The 19,724-nt window shown below is 42.7% G+C and overlaps 1 protein-coding gene across 5 annotated transcripts; it reads left to right on the forward strand.

The window, feature by feature from the left end:
- The first annotated feature begins 135 nt into the window (after positions 1-135).
- On the forward strand, positions 136-19,478 carry PASK (PAS domain containing serine/threonine kinase). 5 transcript variants are annotated; one of them, XM_072042312.1, is made up of 17 exons: positions 136-364; positions 1,826-2,100; positions 3,096-3,266; positions 4,574-4,714; positions 5,185-5,319; positions 5,973-6,266; positions 6,614-6,776; positions 8,216-8,390; positions 9,479-10,806; positions 11,304-11,485; positions 12,560-12,727; positions 13,402-13,527; positions 14,092-14,226; positions 15,356-15,555; positions 16,981-17,114; positions 18,104-18,250; positions 18,455-19,478. In XM_072042312.1, the coding sequence occupies exons 1-17, from the start codon at positions 202-204 to the stop codon at positions 18,664-18,666; spliced, it is 4,149 nt and encodes a 1,382-aa protein (XP_071898413.1). In that variant the 5' UTR covers positions 136-201; the 3' UTR covers positions 18,667-19,478. The 5 variants fall into 5 exon arrangements, with proteins under 5 accessions (XP_071898413.1, XP_071898415.1, XP_027320367.3 ...); XM_072042314.1 differs by having other exon boundaries at positions 1,904-2,100; XM_027464566.3 differs by having other exon boundaries at positions 137-364; positions 1,865-2,100.
- Positions 19,479-19,724: the final 246 nt, after the last annotated feature.

The following is a 19,724-nucleotide window of genomic DNA, read 5'->3' on the forward strand; positions in this document are numbered from 1 at the left end:
TGTAGTTCGGACCCCTCCCATCCACCCCCGGCGCGGGCCCGAGCACCCCTAGCAACGGGCGGCCCCGGCGCGGCGTTCGAACGGCCCGCCACACGCGGCGCTGCATCCTATTGGCTGCCGGCCGCGTCACTCCGCCAGCTCCTTTCTCCTATTGGACGGCGGCACCGCCACGTCCCGCCCCCCCCGCGCCCCGGCCCGGTGATGGCCGCTGAGGCGCGGAGCCCCCCTGGGGGGAGCCGCCCGGCCTCCGCGCCCGGCCTCCGCCTCAGCGCCCCGGGGGGCTCCGCCGGGGGCCGCCCCTGGGCCGGGGGCGGCGGCAGGAGCCGGCTGGGCCGCCTGTGCCGGCGCGGGGCGGCGCTGCCCGGTGAGCGCGGGGCGCTGCGGGACGGGGGAGCCGGGGGGGGGGGGGGGGGGAGCGGGGCTGAGGCGCTCGTGAGGGGCTGGGAGCGGCACAGGGCCCCCGTGGGGACACGGGAGTCGTGATCGGCTCCGTAAGGCACGGTTTGGGTATGATAAGTGCTGTGTAATGTACGGCTCGTGTCACGGTTTGTATATGCAACGGGTTCTATATAACGTACCCGTTATGTCATATCGTATATACACAACAGGCTCTGTATAACATGCTTTATGCCATATTTTATCTATACAGTAGGTTCCATGTAACATATACTTAATGTCATGTGTTGTCTATACAATAGGTTCCATATAGCATACGCTTTATGTCATATTTTATATATATGACAGGTTCCATATAACATAAGCTTTATGCCATACTTTATATGTGCAATAGGCTCTATAACATACACTTTATGTCATATTTTATATATGCAATAGGTTCTATATAACATGCTTTATGTCATATTTTATATACGCAACAGGCTCTATACAGCACCCTTTATGTCATATTGTATCTACACAACAGGCCCTATATAACGTACACTATTACACCCTGACGGTAAGGGCTTTGCTCTTTGCCCTGTGTCTGGGTATGGCCTCCCCTGGTGTATTGCGGTGAGCACCATCACCGGAGACATGATGTACGGACACGGAGATGTGCTTGGCGTGACCTGCCCCTAATGCCTCTGTTGCTGCTGGCAGCCCAACGGTGTTGGGTTGCTGGTACCACTTCCCAAGGAAGCATTTTTTCCAGTCAGAACTGTTGAGAATTTTCGTGTAGGCACTTGACATGTATAACGTAAAATGGTTCTTCACCGAGAGATTGGTCGCGCACTGGGACAGGCTCCCCAGGGACGCAGTCACGGCACCGAGCCTGTCAAAGTTTAAGAAGCGTTTGGGCTGTGCTCTCGCTCATATGGTCTGAATTTTTGGGTAGACCTGTGTGGAGCCAGGAGTTGGGCTCGGTGATCCTCGTGGGTCCCTTCCAACTAGGGATATTTTATGATTCTGTGATTCTGTGGTGGTGTGGGCACAGGTATTTCAGTGTCACTTCTTGTGAGTAGTTAATTAACCAGCTTCTGACTAACTCTGAGCTGTAATTATATGTAATAACACTTTCAATTTTATCTTGAGATAATTCAAACCCTTTTAAACTGTTAACTTAAGCAGAAGAAAAAACAGCGTTGTCTGCTTGAATTATTTGCACGCTGGCGATTTTTTTCTAAACTGTGGATGGAGTTTAATATTTCCAGTGGCTGTGACTCAAAAAGATACATTTATTATCATTGCTTCTGTTGTCTTTAGTCTTGTTGATTTTATTTTCTTGTCATTTCTTAAAGAATCCAGGGAGCATATTTTGGGATGAAATTACTTGACTCCAGCCAACAACTGTTTTTTTTATTAATTAATTTCTCTAATACTCCTATAGATTGTTACAACTACAGAGCTGATCTTTCTGTTCTCACAGGGGAGAAATGGAGCTCTTACTGTTTGTCTTCACTGGCAGCTCATAACGTTTGTACCAGCAAATTCAGTATCTCTTGGGCTCAGTTGGACTCTTCCACTCTCTCCAATTCCATCGGAAGTTCTGCTTCTAACTCCTTTTTGCATGCTCTCGCTGTGGAGGAATCCAGCCAGCACCTCCCGGCTGCTGCACGCAATCCGAACAAGGCCATCTTCACCGTGGATACCAGCACAACGGAGGTATTTGCAGTGGGAACTGCTAAGCTACTCAGTGCAGGGCTGATGTAGGCTGTGTGGCACCGTACAGGCTAATATGCCTGCTACCTTACTTGGATCTACAAGATATTATCATGTCAGGAAGGCATTTTGTAGTCAGCTCAGGCTCGGTAATTTTGTAAAGACTGACAGAGCGTGTGCTTTCATTGCAGGTTGTAGTTAGCAAATTACACGAGTCAGTGCTGGGAGCACTGATATCTCGAGTCTTTTTTGCAGACAGAAAAAGGGAATAAAGACAAGTGCAGCCATGATGTGGCATAAAGGAGGAAAAGAAAAGCAAAATATGCTTCAAGCCTTCTGTCTAGGAAGTACCAACCCTAGGATGGGTTCATGGTAGCATGACATCTCTATCTGCCCAGTAAATGCACTTTTTTTTTTTTGTACTGGGAGAGATGGATTTTCTCTGTTTCTGTCCCAACAGAAAAATTGATGTAAAATTGAGTGCTAAAAACCTTTAAGAGATGTGCCATTTTTAGCTTGAGCTGACACTTTGGGCCTTTCCGTCTTAAAGACATTTAATCCTAACTTGGTCTGTGACAGAGGTGTAAGCATGCCAATGACTTGTGTGATTATTGCTTCCCTTTAGGAGTGGATAAAATTTTGCGGCCTGCCCAGGCTTTGCTTGCAGATAAATTCTCATGTTCTAGGGATTTAATTACTGAAACAACACGAGAGGTTGGAGGGGGCAGGTAGCTAAAAGCAAGCAAGAAGCCTAAAAGAAAAGCAACGTCTCAACCACTTTTAACCAGGAAGATACTTGGGCAATGGATGTCTTAGAACAAGAAGCTTTGGTGAATTGATTTCAAAGATTTCAGAGTTTGAGAGGACCACCCTGCTTTCACCAAGGGGAACTGACATTACAATACATTAAAGCAACAGCCTGAGGAGGTGATGTTCTATAAATGAAACACACAGCTTTTATTCTTGTGGTGTTTTATTTTGTTTTTTTCCTCTTCTAGATTCTAGTGGCTAATGACAAAGCCTGCAAGCTGCTTGGGTACAGTAGTCAGGAGCTCATTGGCCAAAAGTTATCCCGCTTCATATCCAAATGCAGCCGAGAGATGTGGGAAGCTGTGGGCGAGGAGTCCTTAGAAACTGATGAATGTTCGTCGGTGTTTTCAGGAACTGTGGTATGTGAAACGTGCAACCAAATATTTCCCACCATGTATAATATTTGTGGGGCTTAAGGTGTTGTTGTTTTGTTGTGTTTTTTTTTTCCAGTCTAATTTCCATATATACTTAACTGAATGGGCATTTGTCAATTAAACAAAACAGTCTGACAAATAACTTAAGTGTTTGCAAATGTGGGTGTTCAGAAGGTAAAACATGGTTTGGGAGGCACCGATGAGAGCTTGCCAGCTGCCAACATGTATAGTCAGGATGACTTGACCAAATTAGAGCTTCAAGGACACTGATTTGAAAAAAAAAATCAATATGGATTGCTTAACATGGAAAACCTTATTATGGAAAAGTTCCCAGTTGCCTGGTATTTTAAAATATTTTTAAATGATCTTTAATTGCGCTGTGCGTTCCATATATTACATGTCAATCAAATACTGGGAAATGTTTGTGACGAAACCCCCTGGGTGGTGCAAAACAGTGGAAGTAATGTTTTGCCTATAATAGGGCTGTTTTTAAGACAGCTGCATGAGAAGTGTCTTGAAACTCTTTTGCTGCTGTTGAAGCTGTCACTAGAAAACAGTTGGAAGATAAGCTAATTCCTCCTGATGGGTTATTTTTGTACTGAAATTATCGATACCTTAGAGCGTGATCTTCCTGAATCCTCAAGTGGGTATAGCAAAAAAAATCTTAAGCTTGGTTAGGTAAATCCAGAATTAAAATTGAATGTCTTTATCAGAGACACTAACTCTAAACTACAGCCAAATGCTCTATAGGCTGCCGTAGAGTCACTGTGTAAGTCATAAACCCATTCTGTCAAGATCAGATTAAAAAAGATAAAAGTCTTAGTGTGAACACTGCAGGTTATCAGATAAGTAAGCATTTTCTGATTTGAGAAGAATCTCCCTTAAGAAATGAAGCTGCTGCTTCTGCGGCTGAAAGTAAACTGCGTTACTGATGTGGAGTGTTCATCAGCTTTGTGGGACATCTCTTAGGTAAAGCATCTCTGAAAAGCACTTTTCATTGAAAGTAAGGTATGAGATCAACACGTTTATTATACTAATGAAAATGCCTTGGATCTTCCTGAGGCTGGGGAAGAGGAAAGCAAAGCAACAACAGTGAATTATGTGCACTCTTTACCAACTCTGTATTAAAGCTATGTTTCTTCCAATAAGAACTAATAAGTTTTCAAGAAAAAAGGGTTTTCTAACAATAAGGGAGAGATGTCTTGGCTTAATATCTTATTCTTGTTTGAAATTCTTGCTGAGTAACCATGGTCTTAGTAAATTCTAACCACGTCTCTGAATTCTCTGGAAAGGTGGATGTCATAGGCCGTCTCAAACAGAAGATCCCTGTCTCAGTCTGGCTGAGGCGAATAAAAAGCAAGGACAACAAGTGTTGTGTGGTTCTGCTGGAGCCAGTGGAAAGACTTTCAGCCTTCGTTTCCTTCAGGGTTGATGTGAGTGTTTTCCTAATCATCAAATGAGACATCGGTTTGTCACAGTTTGTGGAGGTGAAGTGTCTGAAAACTGGTAGGCTCTGGGGCTCCCAGCACAAGCAGGACATGGAACAAGTCCAGGGGAGGACTGCAAAGACAGGCTGAGGGAGCTGGGGGTGTAAGGCCTGAAGAGAAGGCTGCAGGGAGACCTCCCAGCGGCCTGCCAGGGCCTGAAGGGGCTGCAGGAGAGCTGGGGAGGGACTCTGTGTCAGGGGTGTAGGGATAGGACAAGGGGGAATGGCTTTAAGCTGAAAGAGGGGAGAAGGGTTGAGTTGTGCCTTGTCTGCTTTTACTGAGTTCATTGTATTTGTGAAGAGGCACCAGAATGAAACCTTCTGCTGCTTGCTTAGATGCTTGCAGAGACTGTTGTTAAAAGATTGTGTGGACTATGGCTAAAATGTTAAAATAGTCCTGTACATCTTCTTCCCAAGGGAGAGATTACATCATGCGACCTTCTTTTTGCCCATCTCCATGGCTACCCAACACTGGAAGAAGTAGTTGGGCTCCATATAAAGGACCTGGTTCCATCTGTGCAGATCCCTCTTCTAGGCAAAAAAATTCCAAAGGTATAGTATGAGTGCCAGCCACGTTGTTCTATACCCTTCTCCCTTGGGTTGTAGGTGCACAGTGCTTTCCCTTTTTATGTAAGAGAAGAAAACCTTTTCAGAGAGAAGTATAAGTCCCATTAAAAAGAGTCTGCTGCTTTATGAAGCTGCTGTCTGGGTATTTTCTAACGAGGAATAAGCCCAAGCCCTGACCTCTTGTGGAGCCTGTCTTGGTGAAAGATAATTTCCTCCAATCCATCAGAAGGCTGGCTTTGTAAGAAAACGTTATCTGAGTCAGCTCCCGGACGTTACTCTGAATTCTTCAGCTAATTTCAGATGAGTTTGTCTGAGGAATAAAAGTCTGAAGAGTATCTGGGTCTTGCAAATGCTATGGAATAGGCAGCTAGACAGTTGAAAGAGGCCTTATTAATGTCTCTTGCTGACTTTCCTGGTCTTTGTCATCAGGATTTTCATGCAGCAGTTCACCTTTGGGCTCTGAAACCTTAGAAAAACAGGCTTTGTTCATTTTGATATTCACAAGATTGGTTTGTTTTTCTTTTTGTGCTCCTTTCTCCTGAGAACTTTGCTATGTTGTTTTATGTGAATACTGAAATAAACCCTAAGCATTTTATTAGGGATTTTCCGTGGTTTTGTTTTGTTTTGCTCTAATTTAGAACCTCAGGATCCAGAGAGCTGTAGGTCGATCCAGAGAGGGTAACACGTTTCCTCTCAGTCTAAAGCTGCAAGTTAGCCTTCTGGAGGAGGACCAAACAGCAGTGCAGAACAACGGTGTTCTACAAACAGAAAAAGAAGACTCTTTCATAGACTATCATTACTCTGCTACGGTTGAAGTGTTATCCACCATCAGTGGCCTTATTACTGTCCAGTCAGATGGAACCATTCATTGCATCAAGGACAGTTTTGCTTTAACGCTGTTTGGCTATGAGAAGAAAGAACTGTTGGGAAAGGTAAGGCAGTGATATTAATCCCCCCCATGAGTGCTGTGTCTGGCAAGATATCCACTGGAGTTGTAAAGTCATTTGTGCATGTTTCTGCCTGTCACAAAACTGTGTTAATGTGTTGTAAAGTGGCTTGTGAGATGATACACAAATTCTCCTGCTGTAGCTGTTTTGTAGTGCTGAGGAGCTGGCGTGGATTTCAAGCAGGCCAAAGCAATCTGCACACGTGTATGTTCTCCACCAGTGACGTGGATTGGTTTTGCCCAGCTGCCCATGAGAGTCAGGGCCACTATCACTGTTAGGATTTGCCCCCAGTCTGTCGGAGTCAGCTTAGCAGGTTGCATTCTGTGTTTTAGAACATAACGTTCCTGATCCCTGGTTTCTATAACAACATGGAAAGAAGCAATGACTGTTCCTTGCCATTACCTCCTCTTGACGACTCTGTGGGGACAGAGAGTGAGTGCTTCTTTGAAGATGTTACTGCCTGCCATACAACTGGTTCTAGCTGCTGTAACAAAGGTAAAGCAAATAGAAGAGATTTTGCTACAGAAATGGGATGTGCTTTGTAAAAGCCATGTACCGCTACGCAGTTGTTAAATGGGATTTCCACTGTAACCTAAAGTGAACAGAATTGTTCATGTAAGGTTGTGCTCCTCTCTGTTGCTAAGATGAAACTGATTATCCAAGTCAGAAATTACACTGTTAATAGAGAACGCTTCGTACTTACTGAACACTTCTTTCCCTTTCTCCCCTGCTAGGATCTTCAAATATCTTGAGATTTGTAGAATTTAGCTTTTGTGACAACATTGCAATAGATGTGCAGATACTTAGGACTAATATTTTAAAGAAAATTCTGACAATCTTGCTTGGCTCTTGTATTGGCTCATGTTGCTGGCTAATATTCAGTGTTACGTTGCTGTGTTGTTTCAGTTAGGAGGCATCGCATGCTCTGGTGCAGCTTGTTGTATTTACAAAGAAATTATCAAAATTCTATTTCTCTGAACACAATAGGAATAAACAGAAGCAAGGAAGCTCCATGTCTCCAAATCTGGTCTTCCAGCTAACTCTGCCCAAAACAGAGAACACCAGAAAGTGCATACTTTCATCTGTATCACAAGATGTCTGTTAAAAAATCATAGGAGACAGAAAAACATTTTCCTGTATGCATTTTTATTTTCCTTTGCTTAGAAATGCACAGCTGCATCAGAACCAATGCACAGCTGCTACTGGATAAAAGGAGAGTTAGTAGACTGTGCAATTTCTTAAGTAATTTTTTTTTGTGGAGTGGTGCCTCTAATCTAGAAGTAATTCAGCTCTTCGGTGAGGAAACAATTTTTGCACTCAGCCTTTACTAAATGGAGTGATTGTTCTAGTTTCTAATCTAGATTTGTTCACTTGTTACCTTCTTTTGCAGCATCAACACCTGATTCATCTTGCAAGCTTGTGTTCTTCCCTTTTGATCTTTTTTCGCTCACTTGCTCAGGAAGTTCTTATCTTATTCTTTGTCTTAACCATGTTTGGACTATACACTCTTTCTTTTTCATCCTGCAATTTCAGTGAGTTATAAAACTTTCCATTTTAAGTGTCTGGGGTGGGGAGCATATGTGTATTTGGGGCTGTTTGTATGAAAGCCTTATTTCCAGTCTCTGTATAGTCATTTGCCTTCTTAGGTCTCTGAATTTCAAGCTAAGTAGCTAATCCAGAAGGTTAATACCTGTCCAAAAGCTTTGATAGGAAAGTAAATTTTAGCAGCCCTGAAATATTTCGATTGCTGCATTGAATTTTTCAAGCCAAAGTAGAGTGGAGTGCTTGTATTTGGACCACTTTGCCTTAATCAAGTCTTTCATACTCATACAAGACAGACCAGTGCAGTTCCTAGGTTATTTTTAATCACTATGGACACTGAAGCATAAACATAAAATGTTAATTGGTGTGGTCTTATTTTTTGTTTGGTACAGGCAGCAGCTTTGTGGCTGCATCTTTAGCCAGCCCTCTGTCAAGAGATGAAGAGAAGAAATTAGAAAGAAGTCACAAAGAAGACAGATTACTTCATGGTGAGACTAAACAAAAGAATGGGAGCGGTTTCGAATCTACTCCCTCATCTCCTGAAGTGGCATCCATGTCCTCTGATAGGTAGGCCTTCTATGAACCACAACCTCACTTTGAAAAATGAAAACCTGTGGTGGCAATCACAAGGAAAAAATGTTTTTCACCTCTGATATTTGTGGAAGGCGTAACAAGAACCTCCTGCACCCATCTCTCTTTAGAATCTGAGTGCTATTTGCAGGACTGATTGAGCTTTGCCTACCTTAGATTTTTGTTGAGATCCATACAACTTTGAGTTATGGGTGTTTCATCTCTAATGGGTACCAAATGTTTCACCCAGGCTGGGGAAGTTAATTAGGCCCTATCTTAATAAATAAGAAATGGTGAATGTTTATTTCCTTCCTTGGTATCCAGTAGCTGGTGTTGCACTGAAGCCGGGTTACCTGGAATGGAGGTCAGTGTGACCATCATTAAGACAGCTTATTCTGTTAGTAGAGTCCTGCATCTTTCTTTCTTTTTTTTTTTTTTCTGTAACAAAATTAGAAATTCTGCACAAGAACCTATATGATGCACACATTTTAGCTTAAGTAAAATTTTAAACATTCCACACTAACGATTCCAACTCTCAGAAAATGTTTGCTACCTTTTTTAATGTACAGACTACTACAGCACAGTTCTTGTCATTTTCTAAACAGACTCATAGTCTGTTTTTCCTTTATATATCTGTATCGTACTTGGATTGTAGCTGCTTTACTACATGGACTATTTTTCTATTCTGCATTTTTACTGATAGAAATGTTCATAAAATACTTTGTGTTGTGGGCTTCAATTAACTGTAGTTAAAACAATAGCTGGAAGCATAACAGAGATCTTCTGTTCTCAGGACTGGAAGTGTTCTGCCACGTGTATTGGCTTTTTGTTGTGGTGAATGGTCTATGAAATGTAGTTAGAAATTAAGCTAGAGAAGGAAATAATCTATAAGGAAAGACTGCCATTCAAGTGTACCTGATCTCTGGTGAAGATGGGATTTGTTACGATTGTGGGTGCTTGTATCAAGACTTCGCTGCCTTTTTCTTTTAAAATAATAAAATGATTGGGGCATGTTTTAAATAATGAACATAGTAACAGAAGAATGAGTAGGATACAGGTGACTTTTCTCATTCTTTTGTCATCAGGGTATCACTAATAACTTTGAATCCTTGCAGTGAAGACAGCATTGTCGCTGACAGTCCATCAGCCCGCTGTGAAGAGCCTTCTCCTGAAACCTGGCCTGACAGAATCAGAGCAGTGGAACAATGCAGAGTGGTGGAAAAAGCAGGATTGTATAATTCTCAGAAAATATGCCATTCAAGGGTCTCTCCCACGTCATCTGCTTCAGAACAGTTGGATTCAGGTCAGAACACAAAGACTCCAGTAAGAAGCAGCCACAGTGCAGCATCCGGTGCCTCTGAGACTGGAAATGCTGGTGAGAGTGGTATTTTGCCTAGTCCATTACAAGTTGATCATCAGGACCTAAAGGAATTAAATTGTCAGCAGGTCTCTAGGTTACCATACACAATGCTGGAGGATCAGCACTCCACCGATGCTCAGGGACAATCTTCCTCAGCAAATGTCAGCTCGTCTACTGTTTCTTACAGCCCAGAAGACAAGCTAGATACTGCATCCCATGGTGTGGACAAGCCTTCCAGTTTTGCTTGTAACTCATCCAGAACACCAAAAATAAATGAGCTTTGGTCTGGGACAACACCAGACTTTCAAAGCCATGGGGCTAGAGGACAGTTGTCAAAAACAAGCTTGATATGTGATGCAAAACTTTCTAATGTTGATCACTCTGTCATTGAAAGCTGCCTGCTAAATGATGCTTCGTCATTTTCCTTTGCAAATGGAAGAAATAGTATCCATGATGTTCACTCAGGAAATGAAATGGGTTGCACTGCTTCTGCATTGGGAGTTGCCACAAAACACGAAGATGTTAAAGAATCAGATGCTGAGCTGAGCTGTATTCGCTCTGGTCTTGAGGAGCTCGATCTGAATATTGGTGTCAAGGGGAACTCAGCCAATTGTTTAGGTGTTACTGCAGATCCTCGGGTGTCTTCCTCTAATGCACTGGGCTCAGCAGTAGGCAACATGCTAACTCAGAACAGTGCTTTTTCAACTGGGCATGAAAAGCAGCTATTGAATGGTGTTGCTGTAGAAGGTGGTTCCGGGTGGCTGGCCTACCTACAGCATTTGGAAAACTCTGAAGGGTCCTCTGAAGTATTTCTTGATAAATCTGAAACTTTTGTGGAGACTGTGGGGGATAACATCAACAGAAACCCACTGAAAAGTGAAGGAAATCCTGAAGAAGACTGTCTACTGGATGGGCAGGAAAATACAGAGATAAAAGTAACATCTACCCCTGTGAAACAAGACGGAAGACTGAATCCAGCACCTCCTTTGAATGCAGAGATTCTGGAAGGCAGCTACACTGGGAATTGCTGTCACAGAGATGGTTCACAGTTAAGTAAGTTAAACCTATTTCCCCCCTTCCCAGAACTCTTATTGGGGTGCTGTTCTTCACCCATGTTTTTGCAGAAGGCAGGTAGCTCTGGGTTAGAGGCTCACAATGGAGAAAGAAGGAAGGAAGCTCTAGCATCTAGAAAGAAAACCAGTATTTAATTCTATGCAAAGCTGGACTCTGTAGCTACTTGTGTAAAATCCCAGGTTTTTGCCATTTTGAATACTAATGTGAAATTAACAGTCCTAGTTGTACACTGACTAAGATTTCTGCCAAGGGGGGAGATGGGACACTGTGGCAGTAACCTCCAGGTATCTTTAGAAGAGCTGTGCTTCTGTCAGCCAGCCTCAGATGAATCTTTCCAATGTAGGTGTTCCCCAAGAAGTAATGAAGAAACTGCAGGAACTCTCTTCAAGAACTCAGGGTTTCATCCTAAGCTAACTGTGGTTTCATTACACTAATACTTGATTCCACCATTTTAACTTCCTCACCTGTTTCCACAGGTATACTCTTTGAAGTAAAACGTGTAGAACTGCAGGACCCTGACATGCTTTTCTGTGTCTGGGTGGTGAAAGACCTTCTACAGAGCCAGAAAGAAGCAGCAGCAAAGACTCAGCTTTTGCTCTCCAGCCTAGCAAGCTCTACCCAGTCCATTGCAGATCTTTCAACGCACAGCCTTGGAGAAGTAAGAAACTCCACTGTTATATAATGTTAAGCTGAAGCTAAAGCTGAGAAGTTTCTCCACTTACAACATGCCATGAGGCTGAGGCAGGGGGTATTGCTGTTTCCTGGTTTTCCTATCTCTATATCAAAAGAAGTATTTCATTGCCCTAAAACCAACAAATGACTATTGTAACATTTCTGGTAGTGTGTGTTTGGCTTAGTGTAATTAGCTTTCCCAGGTTTACTATTCAAGTTAACTTGAGTAGTAAAAGCACCTGATTTCAAATTTGTTCTTAGGCTGGTGTAAGTATATCTACAGTGGAGGTTTATACCAGTGTGGTAAAGCTATTTTTTAAATGACTGTAGTTACATTGGCATCAATGCCATAGCATTATTAAGAAAGGAAATACTGAGCTGAAAGCTTTCATTGACTGACTTGTGTCAGCAAGAGGAAACTGCATTTTGTTTAGCTCCCTCTGGAGATGTTGCAGTCTGCATGGTGTACAGAAAGCTAACGCCACATAGCTGAACAGTAGGCGTGCATCAGTGCAGTGTATCCTGAAAGCACAACGGTTCAGGCCTCCTTTTTAGTAGTAGTGGGATGTAAAGCTGACAGTACTCTGACCAGGGCCATAGCAGAAAACAATATCTTTGATCACTTGACATAGGTAATTATAGATCCCTGGAATAAATATATGCATTCATTAAGTGTTTACATAGCTGGATTTTATGATTATTTTATTTAGACATATGTATAGTGCTGATAGATCCAAACTATGTGCAGCTCCCAGGAGCTGAATGTTTATTGAAATGTAAAGTGCACAGAGAATTTTGTACAAGTTTCTCAAGTGCATATTCTTTTTTTTAATTTACCTTTCACTGCATTAAGCAGTATCAACAGCTGCTGAGAGCAGACTGCTGAATTAACTTGTCGTGTAAGATGATGGTTACATCAACATACAGTTCTTGCTATTAAATCAAAGATGCCAAAGATGCTCCTTTTAGCTGATTTTGTAGAAGTGTAGTTTCTTTTCAGTATTTCCTTTACCTTTCATTTTCTTGCTAACTTTTTTTTTTTTTTTCAATCTGTGCCTAGGCCATCAGATCAACTTCCCTGTTTGAGAATTCCCGAAGAGCTGAAGAGCTTGAAAGATTGAGGGCGTGTGAGGGAGAATATGCAAAAAAATACGACACTCTCAGTCTTATAGGCAAAGGATCTTTTGGCTTTGTCTGGACTGCCAGGGACAAGAAGGATCACCAGGAGGTTAAATATTTCTTTCACGTATCATTGCAGTAAATATTCTAGGATCAAAACTGAAAGGCTAGAGCATCCATATAATGTCAATACTATACCATTAAAAGATGCTCTTTGATAGGTCAGGGCTTTCCTTCCTGACCACTGACCTTCCTTTCCACTGACCTTATGGAAACAGGACAGCAACATGTTTGCATTGATATAAGGTGTAAACTGTTACCTAAGGCAGCAGGCACAGAATGAGACTATGTAGCTATGTTAACCTGTTGAAAGAAGTATACTTTAGGATTAAGAGAACTACAGACCTTAATCTAAGGTTGCTAAAGTGAATGGCACGCTCCAAAGTTTATCGTGCCACAACTCAGGAACGTGGTTACTTCACTGTGGAATACATATATTGAGGTTATGGGACCCTCTTTACCAGAAGTGTTTTGGGTAAATTTGATTTTATCAGTAGTAAAAGGAAAAAGAACGATAAATACCTTCCATTTCTGTGAATCATTTGGTATCTAGGAGTAAATTAGTTTAAAGATGTTTATAGATGTTATAAGCAAAGCAATGTATATCAGATTACTTCTGTCCTTTGAGCTATATGATTGACAAACATTTTTCCTGTAAATTGACTTGCCAAACACTTAAAGCACTGCTCTTGTAAGCAATGCTGAAATGCTTTGTCTGCTTAGGTTGTTGTGAAGTTCATCTGGAAGGAGAGAGTGCTTGAAGACTGCTGGGTAGATGATCCTGACGTGGGGAGAGTTACTCAAGAAATCTCAATCCTGTTGAAGCTGCAGCACCCCAGTATCATTAAGGTACAGTAACTCAGAGTAAATGCAGTTTGAACTGGATCACGTGTCTACTTTGAACCCTTGGATCCTTGTGCCTCTTCTACAGGAGTGAGGAAGTGCTGTCTGATAAAGATACCTTTCTGGAAAGAACAATCGTACTTTATTTGGGAGGGTTTGTCACTTGCTGTTATACGCTTGTGCCACAAACAATTTATGTAAGCACAGATCCAGAGGTGTGCATCTAGCAGAAAGAAAGTCTGTACATTATTTCTGGATGCATATCTTGGCAGTGGACATACAACATCACAACTGAACGTGTACTAGTTTGGTAAATAATTTGGATACGTCTTGATTCCTGTTGTTTGTTGTTTTTTGTTTCTTTGTTTTCTGGAAGAGAATTGCTCTAGATTTTTAGTTCTGCTCTCTTTTCAAGAAGCATTTGTACTCAGCAAAGACTTCAAAGGTTATAGTGTACTTTGATTAAATCTCCAAGGGGAAAGTAGCGTTTGTTTAATTCATATAAATAATAATAATAAAACGAGTTTGAGGATGAAGTACGTGATAAAAAAAATAGTCTGTTATTTATAGGTGCTGGATGTGTTGGAAAATGAACACTTCTTCCAGCTGGTGATGGAGAAGCATGGATCTGGTCTGGATCTCTTTACATTCATTGATAATCAGCCTGATTTGGATGAGCCATTAGCAAGCTATCTATTCAGGCAGGTGAGCACTGGGAACATACAATTGCTACATGCTGGTAAAATGTGGTTAGTATAAGATCTGGGATCCTATTTCTCTGGGAAGGACTGGCTAATCAGTAGGCATGGCTATATTCCCCCAGTCACACTCACTACTGGCAGAGCTTTTCTACCTTATTCTGCAGGGCTGATGTCTCGCTAACAGAAATGCTACCCACCCACAGAAACCTTTTCAAGGTTTAGGTAGAAATGTGTCACAAGTGTTTACAAGAAATGTGTCACAAAGTAATGGACCTTACTTCCTATTAGGGCTTCCTACAGAGAGCGCTCACCTCTTGGCTGTGGCTGTAGCAGCATTCGAGCCCATTCGTGTGGCAGCTGCTCCTTTGGGGGAGGAGGAAGGTGCCCAGAAGTTGCCCCAAGCCTCACTAAAAGCCGTGCTCTCACTTAGATCAGTGCTTGTTTTAGATTGCTGATAAGCCTCTTCCCTAAGCCAGCCTTGAGTTTATGGGGATGCTTTGTTACTTCAGCCCTGTACAGTATTTCTCTGCAGAGGGAGCTTTGTGTTATAAATAGACGCTTTTCTCCCTTAACTATCTGCTTTTCTTGCTCAGATATATTGTGGTAGGGATCGAGATTGTCTCCAAGGTGATATAATTCTGATGCTGTTCTTAATTATAGCACTGTAGCATGAATCGTGCAGCAAGAAAAATGGAGTGAGTATATTATTTATACCAAACTTCACTCTTAAGTGCTTTGTCATCCTGCAGCATTGGAGGCACGCAGTAACATCCTTTTGGAGGAATCAAAGGGCCATCCAGATGAAGCTGGGATAAAAATAAAGTAACCTGCAGCATTGTAACAATAAGCTCTGATGCTTCTAACCAAAGCACACCACGCCATCTTCCTGCACATCTGTGAGAGGAAAGCAAGCAATTGCTTTTCTAATTCTCTCTGTCGAGAGCATTGTAATACCCGCTGCAGCAATGCAGACAGGCATTCCTGAATTTGTGTGCAGTTACCAAAATTGGGATCTGCATCTTGTTAATACAGTGTCAAAGCAACTTAAATTATGGCTGTTGTAACTCCCTGGTGCCAAGTGTGTTATCCAGGACATCTTTGAATTAACACCTCGTTCTCCCCTCCTCTTTCAGATTGTGTCAGCTGTTGGGTATCTCCACTGTAGGAACATCCTTCACAGAGATATCAAGGATGAAAACATTGTCATTGCAGAAGATTTCACAGTTAAATTAGTGGACTTTGGTTCGGCTGCCTACCTGGAACCCGGCAAGCTGTTCTACACCTTCTGTGGGACAATTGAATACTGCTCACCAGAAGTGCTGTCTGGCCAAGCGTACGTCACCCTATAAAAATCACTTTTGTGTCCATCACACCAGAAAATGTGTGTGCAAGCTGCTTTGCCATTGATGCACTGCTACAGTACCTAACCACAGAAAGCTGACGTGAGATTTAGGGCACTGCAGTGAGGGAAATTATTTTCAAAGGCTTCAATACATACAAAGCTGTTTCTGACTAAATCCGTCAATAGGCTTTCTTATTCTGGTCAGATGTTTGCAAGCCCTTATGCTGATGTCTGTCCTACTGCAGAGAGCTGTTCAAGACCAAGCCTACAGCTGTCATCTCCAGCCTGGTATACGTGTCTGCATGCTCTGTGTTGTGACTTGAATGTGTCCTTTTTCCTTAGTCTCTTATAATACATATGTCAATTTGCTAACCTCTTCCTACCTGTCCCTCTACTAAAAATTACTCTTGTAGAGAGGTTTTATAAGCAAACATTGATGTATAGCATCTGTCCCTTGCCATGTCAGCCTTTTTTGTACTTCCCTCACTTTCATCTCTTCTGTTCCCCTCTTTCTACTTCTGTGTATTGATTTTTGCAGTTTGATCATGGTTCATCTCCCCCTTCATTTTTGTGCCCCTCTGGACTTGAGGATTCTTCCCTTACAGCTTGTCTTGCTGCTGTCTTGGGTGTGCTGCCCAAATCCTAGCTGTCCTTTCCCTGCTCTCTCCTTCTGTGAATGCTCTTTACCTGCAGGCTGACAGTCTCACTCCCACTCCCGGAGGGAAGCCATCCCAGGGAGGTAAATGTTAACTGTACCTGCGAGTACCTTACCTTGCTCTTTGTTTTTCACAGTTTTGTTTTTTTTTTCACAGAAAAGTTGTTTTTCACAACTTTTTTAATGCATCCTTCAGGCAGCCTCCCTTAATGAGTGGCGGAAAGCCATGCAAGGAGGGAAGGAAATTCCTGCTGGGAACTAGGCAGGAGATGGAGCCACATTGCCCTGGGAATTCAGCCTGTTGCTTTGAGGAGAAACTGTCCCTTCTTCTCAGTTGGAGTCTAGATAATATTTATTTCAGAATAATTTTTGGCTTGGAAATGGTTTGGAGGGGGCAAAGGGGATTCCAATTAAGTGTCTGATTTTCTGTTTAAAGATTTAATTGATGGTTTGGGCTTATGATAAAGAAGGAGGAGACTTAAGTTCTGTTGTCAACAGCTTACTTGTGTAACAAGTCTCAGTGCCTATTATACATATTCATCAACAGAAATTGGTTGGCAGTTCTTTAGTTATTTTTCTTTCACGGAGAAGAAGATTTTTTTTCTCAGAAAATGAGAATTCTCACAAACTTCCTCTGTTAAGACAAAAATTGGAAATGAGGGCTATCAACCAGCTTTTTTTTATTTTTTCCCTTACCTTCCTTAGCATACAACTATGTATTTGCAGTCTGAGTTTATGCAAGCTTGCATATCTCTGCACAGGTATCACGGCCCTGAGTTGGAGATGTGGTCACTTGGTGTCACCCTTTATACCCTAATATTTGGAGAGAATCCCTTCTGTGAGCTGGAGGAGGCCATGGCAGCTGTCCTGAATCCTCCTCGGCTTGTGTCAAAAGGTAATTTTTTCCAATTTACTTTTCTGAATGAGCAGATCTCTCAGGAAAGTATGAGCAGTACTTATTCCCCAGGAAGAAGGGAAAAACTAGAAAAATAGCGCCAAATGTTCTCTGTAATGATTTAAGAAGCTGTTCACTGAAGCAGAGGTATCCTTTTCAGATCAGTTCTGCAGTTCTTTATGCCTACGTTGCAGCTATCTACCGTATGATTTATTAGTTTCAAATTCCAGTCCTCCCACTTAAGATGATGATTCAAGCTATTGGCTTGTCAAACTTCAGTGAGGTTTATACCTGAGAAAACTGGAACAATGCTTAGTGGGAGGGTTGGCTCTAGTAGATAAGTTTAAGATCATTAATGGCACTCGTGCAGATCCAATGCAAGTTTTCTCACTTGAACTAATCACCAACCAATCACGTGTCGCTTTGGGGATGTTTGATAATCTGTTAATTTATAATTTCTGAATGAATTGTGTGGCTTGACCTTACAGGAAAAATACATTGGCTTTGCTTTCATTTGGAGCTGTAGAAAACCAGGTGCATGTCAGTCTGTCAGTCTTCTTCAAGTTCTCTGTGGTCCTAGGAGCACTGTGGTTATAAGGCTTCAGCAGTGATGCAATTGAAGGGTAAATTCTTGAAGCTTTCGCTGAACCCTGAGTGCACCTTTAATCACAGATGAAACATGGGATGGCTGCAGGACAAGACTGGGCTTGGAAACAGGGTTGGCTCTGTAGCATGTCTCTACGTCTGTCCTCCTCAGTGCCATTAACTCCTCTCATGGTTTCTTGTTTTCACAACCCGGAAATCTGAGATCATTCTCAGAGCCAAGCTCATGTAAGTTGTGAATGAAACTGAGACAGCAGGATAGTACAAGGGATTAACAGGGAGGATTTGTAACTGAGATCTGCATTCTTTGAATACAAATCATATTGCATTCTCAGCATACCTAAAATATTGACTGAACTGTTTGTCTCGCTGCTGCCTCTCCCCAGATCTCATGAATCTGATCGCTGGGCTTTTGCATCCTGTTCCGGAGCAGCGCATGACTCTAGCTGTGTTAGTAGAGGATCCTTGGCTGAAGCAGCCTGTCAACCTGGGCAATTATACCTGGGAAGAGGTATACTTCTCTGCTGAGGCAGGTAAGATGTTGTTTTGAAGGCTTTTTCCCCCACTGGGGGCCTACTGAGCAGGCAGGGAGGATTTATAGGAAAAGGCTTGGCTGTGGTTAGTCAGATAGTTCTTTCTAGAAGACCATCTTATATCCAAGTAAGCTTACTTTGAACTTTCCAGTGTTGACCAGTGGAACCTGTGGTTTGTTCTTCACTGTTTATCTTTCTCTCTAGAAAGCAGTCGATTGAGAAATGGTTCTGGTGAGTGCATGCAAGGAGACAGACTTCCAGCTCCTTGCTTGGAGTGTGAGCCGTGCTTGAATGCATCCAACTGTGTATGTGCAGATCCCCACTGGGAAGGAGCAGCAGCTGCGGAGTGCCACAGCTTGGGCCTGGAGCATTGCTGCAGTCCATCTCTGCAGAAGCCCCTGCCTGTGGAACGGTAGCTCCCTTGCTGCAGTGCGTATGCTGTCACTCAGGAGGCAATGGGAATTAATTTTAAGCACTTCTTTCTTGGAGAAAGATGATCCCTCACATAAAAATTGAACTTCTTGAGAAATCCGGAGAGCAATAGCTGGGATTTGCTATGAGAGAGGCTTGTGCCGTGAACCACCTTCTGTAGTCTGATGGAGCAGTCCTTGACATCCAGATGATTTTTCTTGTGCAGACTGTGGAAGGCAGGAGCTGTTGATCTTTCCTCAGTCCCTTCTGTTCTTCACCAGAAGTGGTTAGATGCACACAAAGCACGCTTGCTGCAAATACTTGCGTTTACATTGGCAAATTACTCAGCAGTGAGTTCTGATCACCTGTTACACTGACTTTTGAAGTATACCACAGTCCAAGATCTGGCCTTGGTTTTGCTTTTTGCCTCACTGAGGAGCTGTCAGCACTCTGCTGGAACAGAGACATCCTGAAAGGATCTTGCACAGTCAGTGGGGAATTCGATGTCAAGCCTGGGCAGTGCTGAGGTTGTTGGAAAGGAGCATTTCTGCAGGGGTACAGAGCTGCTACCAGGCAGAAGTGCTTGCCCTGGGGCTGTTACTGCTGCTGTGAGGGGAGTGCTGAGGCAAGAAAAGCTTCTAGTTAATAAATGTATGTACATAGGCTGGGCTTTAAAGCAGTAAGAGAAAGATGTTGCTTGTTTTGTTTTGTTTATAACTCAGAATATATTTTTATTGGCTATTTTTACTTTTTATATGTAGTTTCACTTTCTGAATAATGAATGAATAAACATCCTAGTTTTGCTGGTTGATTGCCATCTGGGTGTTGTTTGGGGTTTGCTCTGCTTGGATGGTCACAAGTCCATGGGGCCAGATGGGATCCACCTGAGGGTGCTGAGGGAGTTGGTGGATGGCTGGGCTGCTTTCCATCGTCTGTCAGTGGTCAGGTTGAAATGAGGAGACATTTCTGCTCAGAAAGAGCAGTCAGGCATTGGGACGGGTTGCCCAGGGAGGTGGTGGAGTCCCCGTCCCTGGGGGTGCTCAAGGAGAGCTTGGACGTGGTG

This window comes from Anas platyrhynchos, chromosome 9, assembly GCF_047663525.1.
Source record: "Anas platyrhynchos isolate ZD024472 breed Pekin duck chromosome 9, IASCAAS_PekinDuck_T2T, whole genome shotgun sequence".
NCBI lineage: Eukaryota > Metazoa > Chordata > Aves > Anseriformes > Anatidae > Anas > Anas platyrhynchos.

Bases quoted from the DNA above. Each gene is read 5' to 3' on its own strand.
- PASK (XM_072042312.1), top strand. From the start codon at position 202: ATGGCCGCTGAGGCGCGGAGCCCCCCTGGGGGGAGCCGCCCGGCCTCC. The intron at 4,715-5,184 runs GTGAGTGTTTTC...CTTCTTCCCAAG, and splicing joins TCGTTTCCTTCAGGGTTGAT to GGAGAGATTACATCATGCGA. The intron at 11,486-12,559 runs GTAAGAAACTCC...ATCTGTGCCTAG, and splicing joins CAACGCACAGCCTTGGAGAA to GCCATCAGATCAACTTCCCT.